General features: G+C 35.9%; 1 protein-coding gene across 6 annotated transcripts in view; it reads left to right on the plus strand.

The window, feature by feature from the left end:
* The window catches only part of hibadha (3-hydroxyisobutyrate dehydrogenase a), a 57,276-nt gene that overhangs the window by 17,787 nt on the left and 21,535 nt on the right, over positions 1-17,954 (plus strand). For 2 of the 6 annotated variants that reach the window (XR_012394543.1, XM_073930775.1), the window contains exons 5-8: positions 11,612-11,745; positions 14,194-14,270; positions 14,517-14,587; positions 15,030-15,074. Coding sequence is in view for 4 of the 6 variants with exons in the window: in XM_073930775.1 (XP_073786876.1) it covers positions 11,612-11,745; positions 14,194-14,270; positions 14,517-14,587; positions 15,030-15,074 (327 nt within the window). In the remaining 2 variants the exon portion in view is untranslated. 6 annotated transcript variants of the gene reach the window in all.

Below are 17,954 nucleotides of genomic sequence, written 5' to 3' on the forward strand. Positions count from 1 at the left end.
GCCCTCTGTCGGCCGGAGCAGAAGGGGGAGGAGGAGACTAGCTGATAGATAGGTGAGTGACAGAGGAATTAGCATAACAAGATCCTCGCTGAGAAGGCCAGGGACTGGGAGACGTGCAAGAAGGGGGTGGACGCTGTCTGTCCTGAACTCCAGATGGAAACAGACCCATAGCAGCTGTCTAACTGGGACTTTTATAGCAGTGTGTGTATATGTGTGTGCGTGTGTGTTGCTTAGTCTTAGGTACTTATATGTTAAATACAAGCATTTATGTACCCAAGGTTTGTTATATATTGCTTCATGTTAATATGCTGCATTTATTCAGGCAATGGTATGGTTTATTTTAAGACATGTTAATAGGGTCACAAAATTGTTTTGTTTAATAAGGCTGCTTCTTTTCCTACTTTAAAATAGATGCTGGATGTTTCAGGATGAAGTTTTTTATTTTTTTACACCTTTGGTTGCTTTGTTTTGTATTATTCGTCCCTAATGCAATTAGTTCACCACAAAATTAATATTCTGTCATCATTCACTCACCCTCATTCTATTACAAATCTATTAGAAAAATCTCCATCTTCATCAAACTGAAATGTTTTTAATCAAATCTGAGCTATTTCAGCTTCTTTGAAAGTCTGTTTATCCAGAACATCTGTGCTTCAAATCATTCTTACGGAAAATTAGAACAAATTTGATTTGCATAGTTTAAATTCAAGTCGTTTGAAGAGAGATAATGCTTTCGTCATTGACTTATAAGCTATTATGAGCCTTTTAAGGAAACGGTCACCCAAAAATTTAAATGTACTCACATTTATTTTAAGTGATTACAAATTGGACAAAAGTAAAACAGGATTTTACCAAATTTCTTCAGTGTATCATTCTTTGTATTCAGCCAAACAAAGAAACTCAAACAGGTTTGGAACAAGTGGAGGATGATAAAATGACCATCTCATTTTTGGGTGAACTTCAAGTTTAAATTTGCTCTCAGCTCAAGCATGGATGCTTGACACAGGCAGATCAACGAGGTTTATTGCTTGTTTATTGTTCACTTATCAATGTAACGCTTACACACAATTTAAAGCCCAAATTGTGTTTTTAAAAATCTCCATCTTCATCAAATGAACATGTTTGAATCAAATCTGAGCTATTTCAGCTCCTCCATTGAAAGTCAGTTCATCCAGAACGTCTGTGCTTCAAATCATTCTTACAGAAAATAAGAACAAATATGATTTGCATGGCTTAATTCAAGTCTTTTAAAGAGAGATGATAGTTTTGTCATTGACTTATAAGCGATTATGAGCTTTTTAAGGGAATGGTCACTAGAAATATAAAGTGTCCTCACATTTATTTTAAGTGATTTTAAATTTTTATGTTTTTTATTTGCTTTTAAACACAAGTAAAACAGAATTTTATCAACATTCTTCAGTGTATCTTTCTTTGTATTCAGCCAAACAAAGAAACTAATTTTCGGGTGAACTTCAAGTTTAAATTTGCTCAAGCATGGGTCCTTGACACCATCCGATTAGTGAGGTTTATTCTTATTTGATTATAGTTCACTGATCAATATAACGCATATACACAATTAAAAGCCCAAACTGAGTTTTATTGAGAAGACTAGGGTTAAACTGAATGATTTTTATGGATTGATTTTCTGATACAGACGAAAGAGAAAGAAAAAATGTTTGTGTAGGTTGCTTAACATGATGGCAGAGTTTTCTTTCTATGTGAACAAACCCTTTAAGGCTGTCTTTTCATGTCTGCACAGTCTGGTGTGTACATGATTACTGCACTAAGAAGTGGATGAAAAGCTGTCTATCATTTTCAGAGTGTCATCTGGTATGCACTTATGCCCCCTGTTGAGGAACTGTCATTCAAACCCCCCCCCCCCCCTTTTCTCGTTTAAAACAAGCACTGTGGATCATAAAAAGTGTTTTTTTCATCATGAGTGTTGTTAAGCAGCTTTTAAGTCCGCAATTATGGATATTTTTAAAACGCTGATGATGGTACTATTAGAGGAACGTGTGCATGTGTGAAAGGCCACTAATCAGCATCCTTACACACAACGATTTACTGATGGCCCTTGGTCTGGAGGATCATTGATTCCAGATCATTCTTTACTTGTGGTCCACACTCAAAGGGACTGTGTGGTTGCATGCAAAGGTTGAGGGTGATGATGATGATGGTGGTGATTAAAGTTCTGCTTATCTGAATGATGAAGATAATTCTACAGCTTCCACCGTACACACAAGACTCTTTTGTGAGCGTGTGAAATTTTGTGTTTGTGTGTGCCGTGTGGTGACTTGTAAACTCTTTTGAACCTGTCAGCATGCCACATTAGGGCTGCTGGCATAGAAACTATTAATCTGTGTGTAGTTCTCGTGCGTGTGTGTGTGTTTTTATATACAAAAAGAAGTGTATTAAGTTTGCTTGGTGTTTTAATTTGTCTGAGAAAATATCTCTTCTTGGTTGTAATTATAAGGTTTAGCCACATGAAGCTAGTAAATATGTTTGTTCCTTTTACGCTAGTAAGAACGTTCCCACTGCCTCAAAGCCAAAACATACTCGAAAAAAGATCCTTAAAGGGAAAGTTCACCCTGATAACAAGTCACATTTTTCTTCACTGAAGCAAGTTAAATTGATTTGTAAAGCACTATTCACAATGCTCACTGTTTCAAAGCTGCTTTACAGACACTGTACACATACACTCACTGGCCACTTTATTAGGTAGACCTTACTTGTACCCGCTTTGTCCCCTTTTGCCCTCAGAACTACCTAATCCTTCGTGGCATAGATTCAACAAGGTACTGGAAATATTTCTCAGAGATTCTGGTCCATATTGACATGATAGCATCACTCAGTTGCTGCAGATTTGTCGGCTGCACATCCATGATCCGAATCTCCCATTCCACCACATCCTACAGATGCTTTATTGGATTGAGTTCTGGTGACTGTGGGGGCCATTTGAGTATCGTGAACTCATTTTCATGTTTGGTCTAAGATGATTTGCTCTTTATGAAATGGCACGTTATCCTGCTGGAAGTAGCAATCAGAAGATACAGTAGGTACACTGCGGTCATTAAGGTATGGACATAGTCAGCAACAATACTCAGGTAGGCTGTGGCGTTGACATGGTGCTCAATTCGTACTAATAGGCCCAGAGTGTGCCAAGAAAATATTCCCCACACCATTACACCACCACCACCAGCCTGAACCCTTGATACAAGACAGGATGGATCTATTCTTTCATGTTGTTGATGCCAAATTCTGACCCTACCATCCAAATGTCGCAGCAGAAATCGAGACTCATCAGACCAGGCAACGTTTATCCAATGTTCTATTGTCCAATTTTGGTGAGCCTGTGTGAACTGTAGCCTCAGTTTACTGTTCTTAGCTGACAGGAGTGTCACCCGGTGTGGTCTTCTGCTGCTGTAGCCCATCTGCCTCAAGGTTTGACAGGGTGTGTGTTTAGAGATGCTCTTCTGCATACATCGGTTGTAGCGAGTGGTTATTAGAGTTACTGTTGCCTTTCTGTCAGCTTGAACCTGTCTGGCCATTCTTCTCTGACCTCTGGCATCAACAAGGCATTTGCACACACAGAACTGCTGTTCATTGGATATTTTCTCTTTTTCTGATCATTCTCTGTAAACCCTAGAGATAATTGTGCATTAAAATCCCAGTAGATCAGCAGTTTCTGAAATACTTAGACCAGCTCGTCTGGCACCAGCAACCATGGCATTTTCAAAGTCACTGAAATCACCCTTCTTCCTCATTCTGATGCTCCATTTGAACTGCAGCAGATCAACTTGACCATGTCTACATGCTTAAATGGATTAAGTTGCTGCCCTGTGATTGGCTGATAATAAATTTGAGTTAAGGAGCAGTTGAACGGGTGAACCTAAGGAAAGTGGCCGATGAGTGTATATACAAGGCATATATTGACCATAATATTGTTTCAATTTTTTTGTGAAAATAAAAGCAATTGCACTGCAAAAATGTACTATATTTTGCTTCTCGTGTATACTGCTTGTATTTTACTAATTTTTCCCGCTATGGATGTCAATGGTTAGAGGTTTTAAGCTTTCTTCAAAATATCTTTCTTTGTATTTAACAGAAGAAAGAAGATCAAATGTTTATAACCACTTAATTTTTATGTTTGGGTAAAATATCCTTGTATCAACAAAGGATATCGTGTAACAATATTATTTGCTCTTCTGTGAAATTTAAATTGTTGTACAAATATTTTCTAAGTGGTGATTAAAAGAGCAGGGATATTTACACAGTATTTCTTTGTATATTTCTTTTCTGGTGTGTTTTTGTTTGTGACTGGACTATATATATATATATTTTTTTTTTATCTTTCTGAAGATTGTTTTTTTTCGATTGGCTACAAAACAAACCACTGTATCCAATGACTTGCCTAATTAACCTAACTTGCCTACTTAATCTAATAACCAAGTTAAGCATTTAAATTGCACTTTATATAAGTAACTCACAAAATAATTGCTAAAATATTGTGTGTGTGTCATCTTGGCAAAGACAAAATAAATTAGTTATTAAAACCATGTTAAAAAATGTGTTGATAAGTCTTCTCTCTGTTAAGCAGCACTTTAATAAAAATATAAAAATTGTAATGGTTAATATTATGTTAAAATGTAATTTTATATATATTTCAGAGTGAAGCACTATTGTTTTACTCATGATTGGGTGTTTTCAGTGTCTCACAAGGGAACAAACTTGCAGTAAAGGCAGCTTCACACAAATTCATCTCTGCATCTGTTCTGTGGCTTATGAAATTTTTGAGATCACAACATGCACCAGACAAGCACTTAAGAGTTTTACACAACTCTTGTATAATCAGGGGGAAGTTTTAAAGATTTTCCACTGTTTCCCCAATAATAAAGGCATAATGGTTTAATGTTCAACAATTAAGACTATTGAGAATAGTTAAGCTCATTTGTAGTGTAAGTAATAAGTAATAATAATGTGAAGCCTTATAAACAATCACTTTCTTAAATTAGATCAAAAATTTAAAGTATTATTGATAATAAAAGCATTTTGACCCGATATTTCCCCCACATCTTGAAGTCCTCCTTGTCAGTATTCTTATAACAGGCAACATTTGCCTTCTTGAAATTAATTTCCAGAGCATTTTTTTAAAAAGTCATCTCAACTGTATCTGTGTTTTATTTACATCAAATACTTAAATTGAACATGGATTACTTTATAAGTTAGTTTAGTATAAACTGTTACCAATAACAACAGTCTGTTTTATTGGTAAACATTTAAAAAAGGAACTGCATTATTATGACACAATTTTGCAATATAGTTGTCACTATCCCATGATATTACTATTCTCTTTGATTAATAGAATACAAATAAAACCTTCATTTCACATTTAAGATATAGACAAACATTTAATTAAATCTAGCACAAGTTGTGCACAAACTCAGATTATTATCTCTGAAGCAATGCAAATAATTTCTTAAGCCATCTACTGTTTGTTTTTATGAGAATTTTGGATTTAGTCGCAACAAAAATTAGCCACTGTTTTTATTGGCTCAGTTGAAAAAAAAAGTGTTAAAATTTGCTGAATCTAAAGCAAGATTTCCATATAATTATAATTTTCATTTTTTACCTTGATAGATTTGGTTTAATAGCATTTGTTTGCTTGTTATAATTAATTTGTTGGGCATTTTGCTTCATTAGTTTTTTCACCGAACATTTGGCATTTTTAATTTCTCAGTGATTTTGTGTAAACGTTGAGCGCATCATCAGAAAAACTAAACTGGCTCATTAGAACTCTTGAGTTTAAAGAGCTGATAGGAATACTGTATGCATTTATTGGTCTGATTATCCAATCTGGACAAATATAGCTTTGATCGTAAAAGGAATGAATCATTGACATCCTCTGATATACCGTCTATTTTATCGAGGTTTGCCTAATGTTTTTACAGCAGTGTTTCTGGTATTGGAAACACAATAAGAACAGTTCCTAGAATGTTCTCTTGAGATCACTTTACTGCCCTGCCAGCGCAGTCATTTAGAGAGACAATCACTTTTGAATCCCCATTGTCTGTGGGCAATCAATGCTGGTCTTTTTACAGTCAAAAAGAAAAAGTTATTGATCAGCTCAAGAGGCTAGCAGATAGATCGGAAAAAGGAGTGTGTTTGTGTGTGCGTCTGATGGGCTGGAAAAACCTAATTCTGTCATTTAAAGTCTTTATGTCTTTTAGCAGTTCCACAAGCTTGTAGAAATATGCTTTGCATGAGGGTTTTAATTTAAACACAGTATCTGCACACCTCTATTGTCTCACTCAGTGAGAAGAGAAAGAGGCTCATATCCACAAATGTAGTTTAATGTAACTGTGCCACTAATGAAACAGTGTTTTTAAAAAATAGTATTGCCATATTTGAATCTTTAAAATGCTGGAAAGAGAGTTTGTGGTACCTGACACAACAAACATCTCCTTCAGCATTCATTTTCATGTAGGTTTTTTCATCATATATATTTGCTAAATTTATAGTTGTTACAATCTACTTCAATTTAGTTCTTTTTGATTGAGTAGTTTGGCTAACTGAAGTACGTTTTCATGTACAGTACCTACCATTAAGAGCTTTTCAGGTTGGTTTAATTACAAAGGTTTTCCATTAGAATCAGTGCCTAAAATACTGAAAGAGACTCTGTCTGGACCTAATGATAAGAATGAGATCACCCATTCTTTTTATTTAACAGCAACCTGCCAACTATTCTTCTATTTTTAGTAATAGATGAATAGATAAACACACAAATGAAGTAAAAGTAAATATACAGTGCATCCGCAAAGTATTCATAGCACTTCAATTTTTTCACACATTTTTACATTACAGCCTTATTCAAAAATTGAATAAATTCATTTATTTTCTCAAAATTCTACACACAATACCCCACAAAGTGAAAAATATTTTTTTAAACTGTTGCAATTTTATTGCAAATGAAAAAACCTGAAAAATCACATGTACATAAGTATTCACAGCCTTCGCCGCAGGGCCGGATTGGGACTCCTTTTCAGCCCTGGAGTTTCAAGCCTCAGACCGGCCCACCTCAGTTCACGACTGACTATATTGAAATAAGGTCGTTTCCAATTCAGTTTCTAATGACACGATCACGTCTTTTTTTTGAGAAAACAGCCGCTTTAAAACTTAAAAAAAAAAAAAAAAATTACTCAGCCGAGGATCAAACCCGGGTCGCTGGAGTCGAAACCTAACGTGCTAACCACTCGACCACAACAGTTATGAAATCATTCATTTGCAGGCTGCATCTTTATCACGAGGCTGCGAGAAAATAGATAAAAAGAGCAGAGCTGCGGTACAATATTGAATATGAAGACTGTGGTCAAGTAAATAAATACATTAATTTAAAAAGTGTGACTGCGAGCAACAGATTCTGGAGCTATTGACACCGGCCCTCGCGGCCAAAAAACGGACCGGCCCACCGGGAATTCTCCCGGTCCTCCCGATTAGCCAATCCGGGCCTGCTTCGCCGTGAAGCTCTAAATTGAGCTCAGGTACATTCTCTTTCACTGATCATTCTTGAGATGTTTCAGCAGCTAAGTTGGAGTTCACGTGTGGTAAATTCAGTAGATTGGACATGATTTGAAAAGGCATACACCTGTCTATATAAGGTCCCAGAGCTGATAGTGCATGTCAAAGCACAAACCAAGCATGAAGACAAAGGAATTGTCTGTAGACCTCAGAGACAAGATCATTTCAAGGCACAAGGCTGGGGAAGGTTACTGAAAATTTTCTGCTATTCCGAAAGTTGCAATAAGCTTCCTGGCCTGCATCATTCATAAGTGGAAGATGTTTGGAACCACTAGGACTTTTCCTAGAGCTGGCCGGCCATCTAAGCTGAGTGATCGGGGGAGAAGGGCCTTATTCAGGGAGGTGGTCAATAACCCGATGATCACACATGTCTGAGCTCCGGCATTCTTCTGTGGAGAGAGGGGAACCTTACAGAATGGCAACCATCTGTGCAGCAATCCACCAATCAGGCTTGTATAGTAGATTGGCCAGACGGAAGCCACTACCCGCCTGGAATTTGCCAAAAGGCAACTGAAGGACTTTTAGACCATAAGAAACAAAATTCTCTGGTCTGATTAGACTAAAATTAAACTCTTTAGATTGAATGCCAGACATAACGTTATGAGAAAACCAGGCACTGCTCATCACCAGGCTTATACCAACCCTACAGTGAAGCATGGTGGTGGCAGCATCATGCTGTGTGGAAGTTTTTGAGCAGCAGGAAGTAGAAGGCTAGTCAGGATAGACGGAAAGATGAATGCAGCAATGTACAGAGACTTCCTGAATGAAAACCTGCTTCAGAGTGAACTTGACCGTAGACTGGGGTGACGATTCATCTTCCAGCAGGAAAATGACCAAAAGCAAACTGCCAAATTATTAATGGAGTGGCATCACAACAACTTGGTGAATGTCCTTGAGTGGCCCAGGCCCAGAGCCCACACCTAAATCCTATTGAACATCTCTGGAGAGATCTGAAAATGGCTGCAGACCGTCGCTTCCCATCCAACCTGATAGAGCTTATGAGATACTACAAAGTGGAATGGGCAAAAAATCCCAAAGTCAGGTGTGCCAAGCTTGTAGCATCATATTCAAAAAGACTTGAGACTGTAATTGCTGCCAAAGGTGCATCAACAAAGTATTGAGTAAAGGCTGTGAATGCTTATGTACATGTGATTTTTCAGGTGTTATATTTTTAATAAATTTGCCACAATTTCAGAAAATCTTTTTTCACATTGTCATTATGGGGTATTGTGTGTAGAATTTTGAGAAAATAAATTAATTTAATCCATTTAGGAATAGGACTGTAACATACAAAAATGTGGAAAAAACGAAGCGCTATGAATACTTACTGGATGCACTAAAAATTCCTGTTGTATACATTATTTTTATCACATGGCTTGCACTCGTTACCTAAGACAAAATACATAGTTTGTAGTAGGGCTGAACAACGTATCGTTTAAGCATCGATATTGCAATGTGTGTATCCGCAATAGTCACATCACAGAATTAGATTATTTATTAAAAGATGATTAAATAATAATATTTTTACAAACTATTTATGCAACGATTACCATATTATTTAGTTTGATTGTTCAATTTCTCTACTTGTTACAACTGTTACACTGTTTATTTAACTTTTATTCTTGATCTGTCGCATTTCTATATGCTTATAGTTTATTATATTTTATGCAGACGCATTACATAGAAAAAGACTTGATTATCCCAATTAATTGAAATTCACAATATCTTTCTAAATAGAGATATTCAATCTGGTAAAATTATTTTCTTATAGCCATATATATTACAGCAAAACAGAATATCTCAATGTCAGATTTTTCCAATATTGTGCAGCCCTAGTTTTTAGGACATTAACCAAAACTATGCAGTAATAAAGTATTTCTTAAAATAGGGCTAAGCGTTTAGGCCTAAAATCTAAATCTCACTTAATTGAACATTTTAACTCAATTACGCTTAATAAATGATTACTTTTATTTAATACATTTTTTTGCCCTCATAGTTTACTGACAGGTTTTGTACAGTAAATATGCTCGCATATTAAAAGTGAGAGATTTTTTAATGAAGGGTGCATTATACTTGAATCTAAATAATTGAAAGAAACACATACTATCTACTATCTATGATTATTTATTGAACATCAATATTGAACTACTGAAATTAAAACACGCATTACCTAAAAATTAGCAGTCAAAAAAGGATTAGTTAACATAATTAAAACATTTGAGCTGGAAAGTTAGATTGATTATAGGTTCTGAATGTCAAATTTTGATTACTTTTCAATTAATAGCCCAGCTCTATCATAAAACTTGATTAACATTAGGAATAATAGGTACAATTTTGGACTTATAATAAACAAGTGTGAGGTTTATATTTTCTGTATGTCTTGGCCTCTGCTTGTGCATATTGATTTCGCATTGACTTTTATATATACATTATAATTAGCACTGCCAATATGCTAATGACGTCTGGTTTAATTTCAATATAGTTCGAATTGTTTGAAAAAGCAATGACTGCATATTAATGCTTGTTTATGGATAAACAAAGCACAGAAGCACTCACACGTTTACTCTTCTAGCGCAAGGGAAATGACAGACGCGCTGAGCTAATGAGAGAATTATTGATGACGGATAAGTACGACAAAAATCAATACAGGGGAAGTCATAAAGACTCTCTTTTCCTTTCTCTTTCTTTATCTCTGTTTCACTCGATCTATCTTGCATCAGCTCTTTTCTCTTGGTCTTTAATAATTAACTTCAGCATTATTAGCTTCTCAGTATAAAACAGCCTATTCATTAGTGTTGACACAAACACAAACAGACCACTCAACACAAAAGCACTTCATCCTTTTTTTTTTTTTTTCCTGCATCACATTATATCCATAGTGTGATTATAAATTGGATCTTGTCCGTGTTTGTTGATGTGGGTATTCGGGGATTTTAATGCAGCAGATGAGGTTTTAGTGTTTAAAAATAAATTCAGCCAATTTTATTGCTTTAATTGCATTCTAATCGGCCAAATCCCTGGACACACATATCTATGTCAGCAGCTTTAAAGCACCCCTCCCTTGTAGAACATGGCACGCTTTAACGTGATTGGCCACGCTTGGTCCTTTTGAGGCGTGGCACTTAATTGAACATGATAAAGTGTAAAGTTAATTACCCCTTAGAGCTGTCACTCATACCCCAGGGGGCGTGTTCACTAAGGGGGAGGAGTGTCACTTTAGGCACAGCTGTCGTGCGCTAGTGTATGTTTGTGGCGAGGAGGACAATGGCTCCTTGTCCTTAGAGAGTTGTGAAGGATGATTTGGACAATCGGCTTTTAAAGGCAAACACTCAAATGTTGTCCCGCTGGTGCCAGACAGCTTATTAATACCCTCCTCTGCTGAAACACATGCACACACACATTGTGTTGACTAAAATTGAACCTGCTTAAGTTAAATTTGCGGTTGACAGTTGATTCTTCCTATTGTTAAATCTAATGTTGACATCAACCAGGTTTTTCGAAGTAATTTGGAGTACATGTAAAATTATCTCTTTTTTTTTTCTTTGTAGCAAAACTGGAAAATTTGTATAATTTCATGGTACTAAATTTGTTTATAACTCTATTGGAGACACATAACATCAATTAATGATACTCAGTAATTTTTTAAACACAGAAACAAGGACAACTTCAAATACAGTACTTTGCTTATTGCATGTACTATGCGGTTAATTTATGCATTTTAAGTGAGTAATTACATTTTACTCGCTTAATATTTCTGTGGTTCTTGTTGTAATAGCAGTTAATTGTGCATAATTACATGGTACTTACACTAAGCTAAAATGCTTGCTAACTCCCAAGTAAGTTGGGAGTTAATTAAAGCTACTTAGTAATTACACTGTGACAAGCACACATTGAAATCAAGTGCTACATTGTAATTTTAGTGTTTTTATATGCCATAATTCTACCGCTGCAGCACTTACAAATACACACAGTCCATATTAGTGATATTTGTATTTATTTGTGTTTTCTTTTACAAGCATGACTGTGTTCTGTCTAGGTGTTGGTGCAGCCAGTTTGGCTAAACTCACTTTCTTGGTTGGTGGAGTTGAGGAGGAATATAATGCTGCCCAGGAGCTGCTCACCTGTATGGGAGCAAATGTGGTGTACTGTGGCCACGTGGGAAGTGGACAGGTAAATTTATTAACACAAGCTTTAATCTTTTACTATTATGTAATATAATAATGATAAAGAGTCTAATAAAATAGTATTGTTGTATTTGATTCTTTGTGATAGAATCACAAAATAATTCACTGTGAAATGTGCTGCATAATCTGATTTAATCCGATAAACAAAACCAATATTAGGTGGCATGGGTATAATTTGGCAATAGCCAAAAATAGATTAGTCAAAAAGATTTTTCTTTTATGCCAAAAATCATTATGATTATTAATGCAAAGTTCAGACTGCATGGTTTTCAAAGTAATCGTGTCACAGATGTTTTCACACTGCATGACTATCTGGGCTAGTGTTTTATTGTTGTTTTGTTTACACTGCAAGATGGATTGGCGATGGGAGGTTTTAAACTGCATGACTGAGAATCGCAGACAACTTTGTCCAAACTACGTCTCACAATCAAAAACACGTTTTATATCTTTTGTTATTAACTATATAATGAGAAAGTAGCCTTTACTGGGATATAAAATGTACAGTTGAAGTCAGAATTATTAAAAAAACCTCTCCGTTAAACAAAAATTTGGGGAAAAAATCTATTAATAATTTATTTAATAATAATTATTAAATTTAGGGCCTATAATTTAGTGGGGCTAATAATTATAACCTCAACTGTACATATTTGATTACCTGGGTTTGAAGAATTTCCTATTTCCTTTTTCACCTGGTTGTAATATTGCTCACATGACACGTCAAACAGACAGAGGTGCTCATGCCAAATATCCACTAGTTTTTTTCCTCTATTTCTTGGGTACAAATAAACTAAAATTTGCGCTTTTAACTTCTCCTGCTGGCCTGCAGATACCCATACTAGTCAATGCTGCTCTGTCATTGGCTGTAGGTGGTGATCGCCATTGTTATTTTCAGTCAAAACTCATTTCACATGGCATGATTTGAATCCCAGACAGCTCCAGATATTTAGCATGCCAAATATTTCACAGGCATTGGCAACTCATCTGTGATTCTCTCAGATCGCGTCTTTGATAGTTCACACTTTGTGATTGTTACTCGCTTGAATGAGCACTGATTTGGCTGTGTTTTTAAGCATTTTTCTGTGATTTTTTTTTTTTCCAAACCTGTCAGCGAGTCAGAATCTGGGCTTAATTCATGCAGTCTGAACTCAGCATAAGTAAAGATCATGTTCCATGAAGACATAGCAAATTTCCTGCTGTAAATATATTAAAATTCTGATTTCCTCATGTCTTACTCATGTAATACTCATACCTCTATGATATTTTGAAGCGAAATTTATGCCGCTACCCTTTTTTTTTTTTGGCAAAAAATTACTTCTAATAATTATAATAAAAGTTATTTATTACAATTGCTTGCACTTTTTACAATTTTACAATTGTTAAAACCCTGCTGAAAAATACAGAATATGCTAGTGCTGCTTCTTTGCTGGTCATTTGCTGGTCCTTACCAGCACATAAACTAGCAAACTAGCATCAAAATATACCTTACTAGCATATGCTGATTTTGTTTTTCCAGCAGGGAAATATGTTGCTTTTTGTAGGTAGTTTAAACAAACATTTAAATGTTTAATGTTTAAAATGGGTGGCGTTGTGGCTCAGTGGTTTGCATGCACTATAGGTGTATTGGGTAAACAAAATTGGCCGTTGTATTAGTCTGTGTGTGAATGACAGAGTGTATAGATGTTTTCCAGTGCTGGGTTGCGGCTGTAAGGGCATCCACAGCGTAAAATCAATGTCAGACTAGTTGGCAGTTCATTCCGCTGTGACAACTCCTGATAAATAAGGGACTAATCTGAAGGAAATTGAATGAATGAATGTTTAACAAGTTTATAATTAATGATATGACAATATAACAATATTTTTGGTGGGTTTACAATGCAGTGTTTTATAATTGTTGTTACATTATACGTTTGCTATATTATAACATTTTGAGAAAGTTATTACATTTTATACATTTAATTACAATGATAATGTAATTGGGTGACGCGGTGGTGCATTGGGTAGCACGATCGCCTTACAGCAAGATGGTCACTGTTTCGAGCCTCAGCTGGGTTAGTTGGCATTTCTGAATGGAGTTTGCATGTTCTTCCCGTATTCACGTGGGTGTCCTATGGGTGCTCCGTTTTACCCCGCAAGTCCAAAGACGTGGTATAGGTGAATTGGGTGTGCTAAAATTGACCATCTTGTATGTGTGCGAATGAGTATGTAGAGTATGGTTGTTTCCCAATGATGGGTCGCAGCTGGAAGGGCATCCACTGTGTAAAACATGTGCTAGATAAGCACATTCCACTGTGACGACCCCAGATTAATAAAGGGACTAAGCTGAAAAGAAAATATATGAACGAATTACAATGTAATGTGTATTATATGTGATGATAATGTAATATGTCTTCAATTATTGCTGTCGCTGAAGTTGTTTTGCAATTTTCTCTTTCAGGCAGCAAAAATTTGCAACAACATGTTGTTAGCCATCGGCATGCTTGGTACAGCAGAGACCATGAACCTTGGAATAAGGTAAATACTGTGTGTGTGTGTGTGTGTGTGTGTGTGTGTGTGTGTGTGTGTGTGTGTGTGTGTGTGTGTGTGTGTGTGTGTGTGTGTGTGTGTGTGTGTGTGTGTGTGTGTGTGTGTGTGCACAAGTGTGTGCGCGCATGTGCGTCTGTGTGTGTATGTGTGTGTGTGATAGAGAGAAAGAATGAGGGTGCTGTCTGATAAAAAAGTGAGAAGGTATAAATATAGTTCATATGTCCCCTGCTACAGTTTCAAAGTGGCACAGAATAGCGATGTAACACTCAAACTAAAGGGGTCATGTGATGACTCATTTACTGAATGTAAGTAAGAAGTATTCTTTTATATACATCTGTATTTGTATTTGTGATGCTATCCACTTGGTTCCATTTTGTGCCACATTTGACAATGATGCAGGTTTTATAACTAATTGCCATACACCATGTTGTTTGAAGCTGAGGGCCATTACACACCAAGTCAATGTCAACTTGTGCCGACAAAAGTCAATTTTGTTGTTGTCTTGGGTTGAATGCATCATGACAAAAAACTGTGCTTGAACGCGCTAAAAGGATTTCCAGCCACTACAATTTGGCATTTGCAGAATTTTCCTGTGTGTAAAAAGTAACTACAATCTACAGCAGGTACCAAATGTCTGAATTATTCATTCAAAATAGGAAACATAAACTAAGATTGTAGGTAGAAATCATTTAACAAAGCAGCTCTTGCTTTGCTTTATGAATATTAATTATGCTTTCTTCATTCCAGGCAGCTCATGGTGTAATGAAAATATTAGCATATTGAAATGCTCAGGTAAGATGACATGACTTTAGAACAGCCTTCTGTCTCTGCCGTCTTGATTCCTTCATCATTTTTGCTTTTATTCCTCTTCACTTTGTATGATAGTTGCTAGCTGAATGACAACTGTAATGTTAAATAAATATAAATAGAGAAATAAAATAATAAAAATGGTGGATACCAAAATCAATTTGGAAGTGAATGTTCGGTGGATGTCAATCACAGATAACAACATCCAGGATCAATACTGTTCATGTGCTAAAGGTTAACATTAAATTAAATTAATTTAAACTTAACAATTTTAATGTGGAGAGGCTGTGATTGGTTGGAGCTAGCTAAAATTGCGATTTGAATAAATATAGGTAGATTTGTTTTAATTATTTAATATATAAATTTAACATTTTTATTCCTGTGATATCATGAAATCAGGAATCTCTATTACAAGTAGCCCAGGCATATAGGTTTATGATCTTTTTTAACCATAAATACCACCAAATTGATTTGAGCTTTAAAATTGTTGTTAGTTTTTCTAAATGTCACTGCAAAAAATAAATAAATAAATAAATAAATAAATAAAAATTAAAATAAAAAAGTGTTTTTTAAATAAAAACACCTCTTGTCCAGACTGCTCTTTTTACACATTTGGCGATGACCCAAAATGAAATCGAAGCCGATATTTATTTTTTTTACTGTGTGACGTTGTTGTCAGGATGTTCAGTCAGCATATGACTTTGCCATAATCAGGCAACACTCTTTACGGTAGTGAGTGTTTGAATTGTCATTTTTCAAAAACAGAGAGGTATGTGTTCATTTTGCTCTAATCCAGCACAAAACTGTTCTGTTTAATTAGTAATGAGATAAAGTGCATCTGGAAAGTATTCATAGCGCTTCACTTTTTCCACATTTTTTTATGTTACAGCCTTATTTCAAAATGTATTCAACTAATTTATTTCCTCAAAATTCTACATACCCCATAATGACAATGTGAAATTGCTGCAAATAAAAAATAAAATAAATAAAAAATCAAATGTACATAAGTAATCAAATTATTTGCTGTGAAGCTCTAAATTGAGCTTAGGTACATTCTTTTTCCACTGATTATGCTTGAGATGTTTCAGCAGCTTAATTGGGGTTCACATGTGGTAAATTCAGTTGATTGGACATGATTTGAAAAGGCATACACCTGTCTATATAAGGTCCCCAGGGTTAATAGTGCATGTCAAAGCACAAACCAAGCATGGGAACAAAGGAATTGTCTGTAGACCGCTAAGACAGGATTGAAGGCTGGGGAAGGTTACAGAAAATATTCTGCTGCTCTAAAAGTTCCAGTGAGCACAGTGGCCTCCATAATCCTTTTGTGGAAGATGTTTAGAACCACCAGGACTCTTCTTAGAGCTGGTTGGCCATCTAAGCTGAGTGATTGGTGGAAAAGGGCCTTAGTCAGGGAGGTGATGGTCACTCTGTCTGAGCTCCAGCATTCTTCTGTGGAGAGAGGAGAACCTTACAAAAGGACAACCATCTGTCCAGCAATCCACCAATCAGGCCTGTATGGTAGAATGGTCAGACGGAAGCCATTCCCCGACTGGAATTTTCCAAAAGGCATCTGAAGGACTTTTAGACCATAAGAAACAAAATTCTCTAGTCTGATGAGATTGAATTAAACTTTTTAGAGTAAATGACGGGCATTATGTTTGGAGAAAACCAGTCACCGCTCATCATCAGGCTGATACCATCCCTACAGTAAAGCATAGTGGTGGAAGCATCATGCTGTGGGGATGTTTTTCAGCAGCAGAAAGTGGAAGACTAGTCAGGATAAAGGGAAAGATAAATGCAGCAATGTACAGAGACTTCCTGAATGAAAACCTGCTTCAGAATGATCTTGACCTCAGACTGGGGCGATGTTGTTTCTTCCAGCTGGACAATGACCCAAAGCACACCACCAAAATATCAGTGGAATGGTTTCACAACAACTTTGTAAATGTCCTTGAGTGGCCCAGCCAGAGCCCAAACCTAAATCCTATTGAGCATCTCTGGAGAGATCTGAAAATGGCTGTAAACCGTCACTTCCCATCCAACCTAATAGAGCTTAAGAGGTACTACAAACAGTAATGGGCGAAAATTCCCAAAGACAGGTGTGCCAAGCTTGTGGCATCATATTCAAAAAGACTAGAGGCTGTATTGTATTGAGCAAAGGCTGTGAATACTTGCGTACATGTGATTTTAGGTTTTTTATTTTTGATAAATTTGCAACAATTTCAAAAAATCTTTTTTTCACATTGTTATTAAGTGTACAATTTTGAGGAAATTAGTGAATTGAATCCGTTTTGGAATAAGGCTGTAACATAAAAAAATATGGAAAAAATGAAGCGCTATGAATACTTTACAGATGCACTGTAGTTGGAGACATGAAACAAAGGTTTAGGTAGCTGATGAAATGCAGACAGTGCCATTTCACACATTAGACTGCTCTGTATTTTGCACTATGTTACTTTTGGCCAACCTATGTGGTTTGTTCTTTAAAATTGCAGTTATGAATGGCATCTGTTAATAATGTATTTTTGAATGCATAAGGCACTTTTTTAAACTGTTGATTTATGAATCTGCATGTTTTGTTTTGTATGCTTTTTGTTGTTGTTGTTGTTTTTAGATGTTTGAATTTAGACTAGCTGAACCTTCATACAGGCTGTTATACAGATATTTCATTCGACTATTCATGCTTACTATATTTTGTTGGCATCCCTAATTGCAGCCTACCATTAGTGTAATTGCGATATAACATGGTGAATCAACGCACAATACACAAATGTCCAGATAAACAGTCAGAGTTATTGTGAGTAGCCATGCCTCTGTTTTCAAAAGTCTGCGTTTTAGTCTATCTACAGTGAGAGAGAGAAA

The sequence above is a fragment of the Danio rerio genome, chromosome 19 (assembly GCF_049306965.1).
Source record: "Danio rerio strain Tuebingen ecotype United States chromosome 19, GRCz12tu, whole genome shotgun sequence".
Lineage (NCBI taxonomy): Eukaryota > Metazoa > Chordata > Actinopteri > Cypriniformes > Danionidae > Danio > Danio rerio.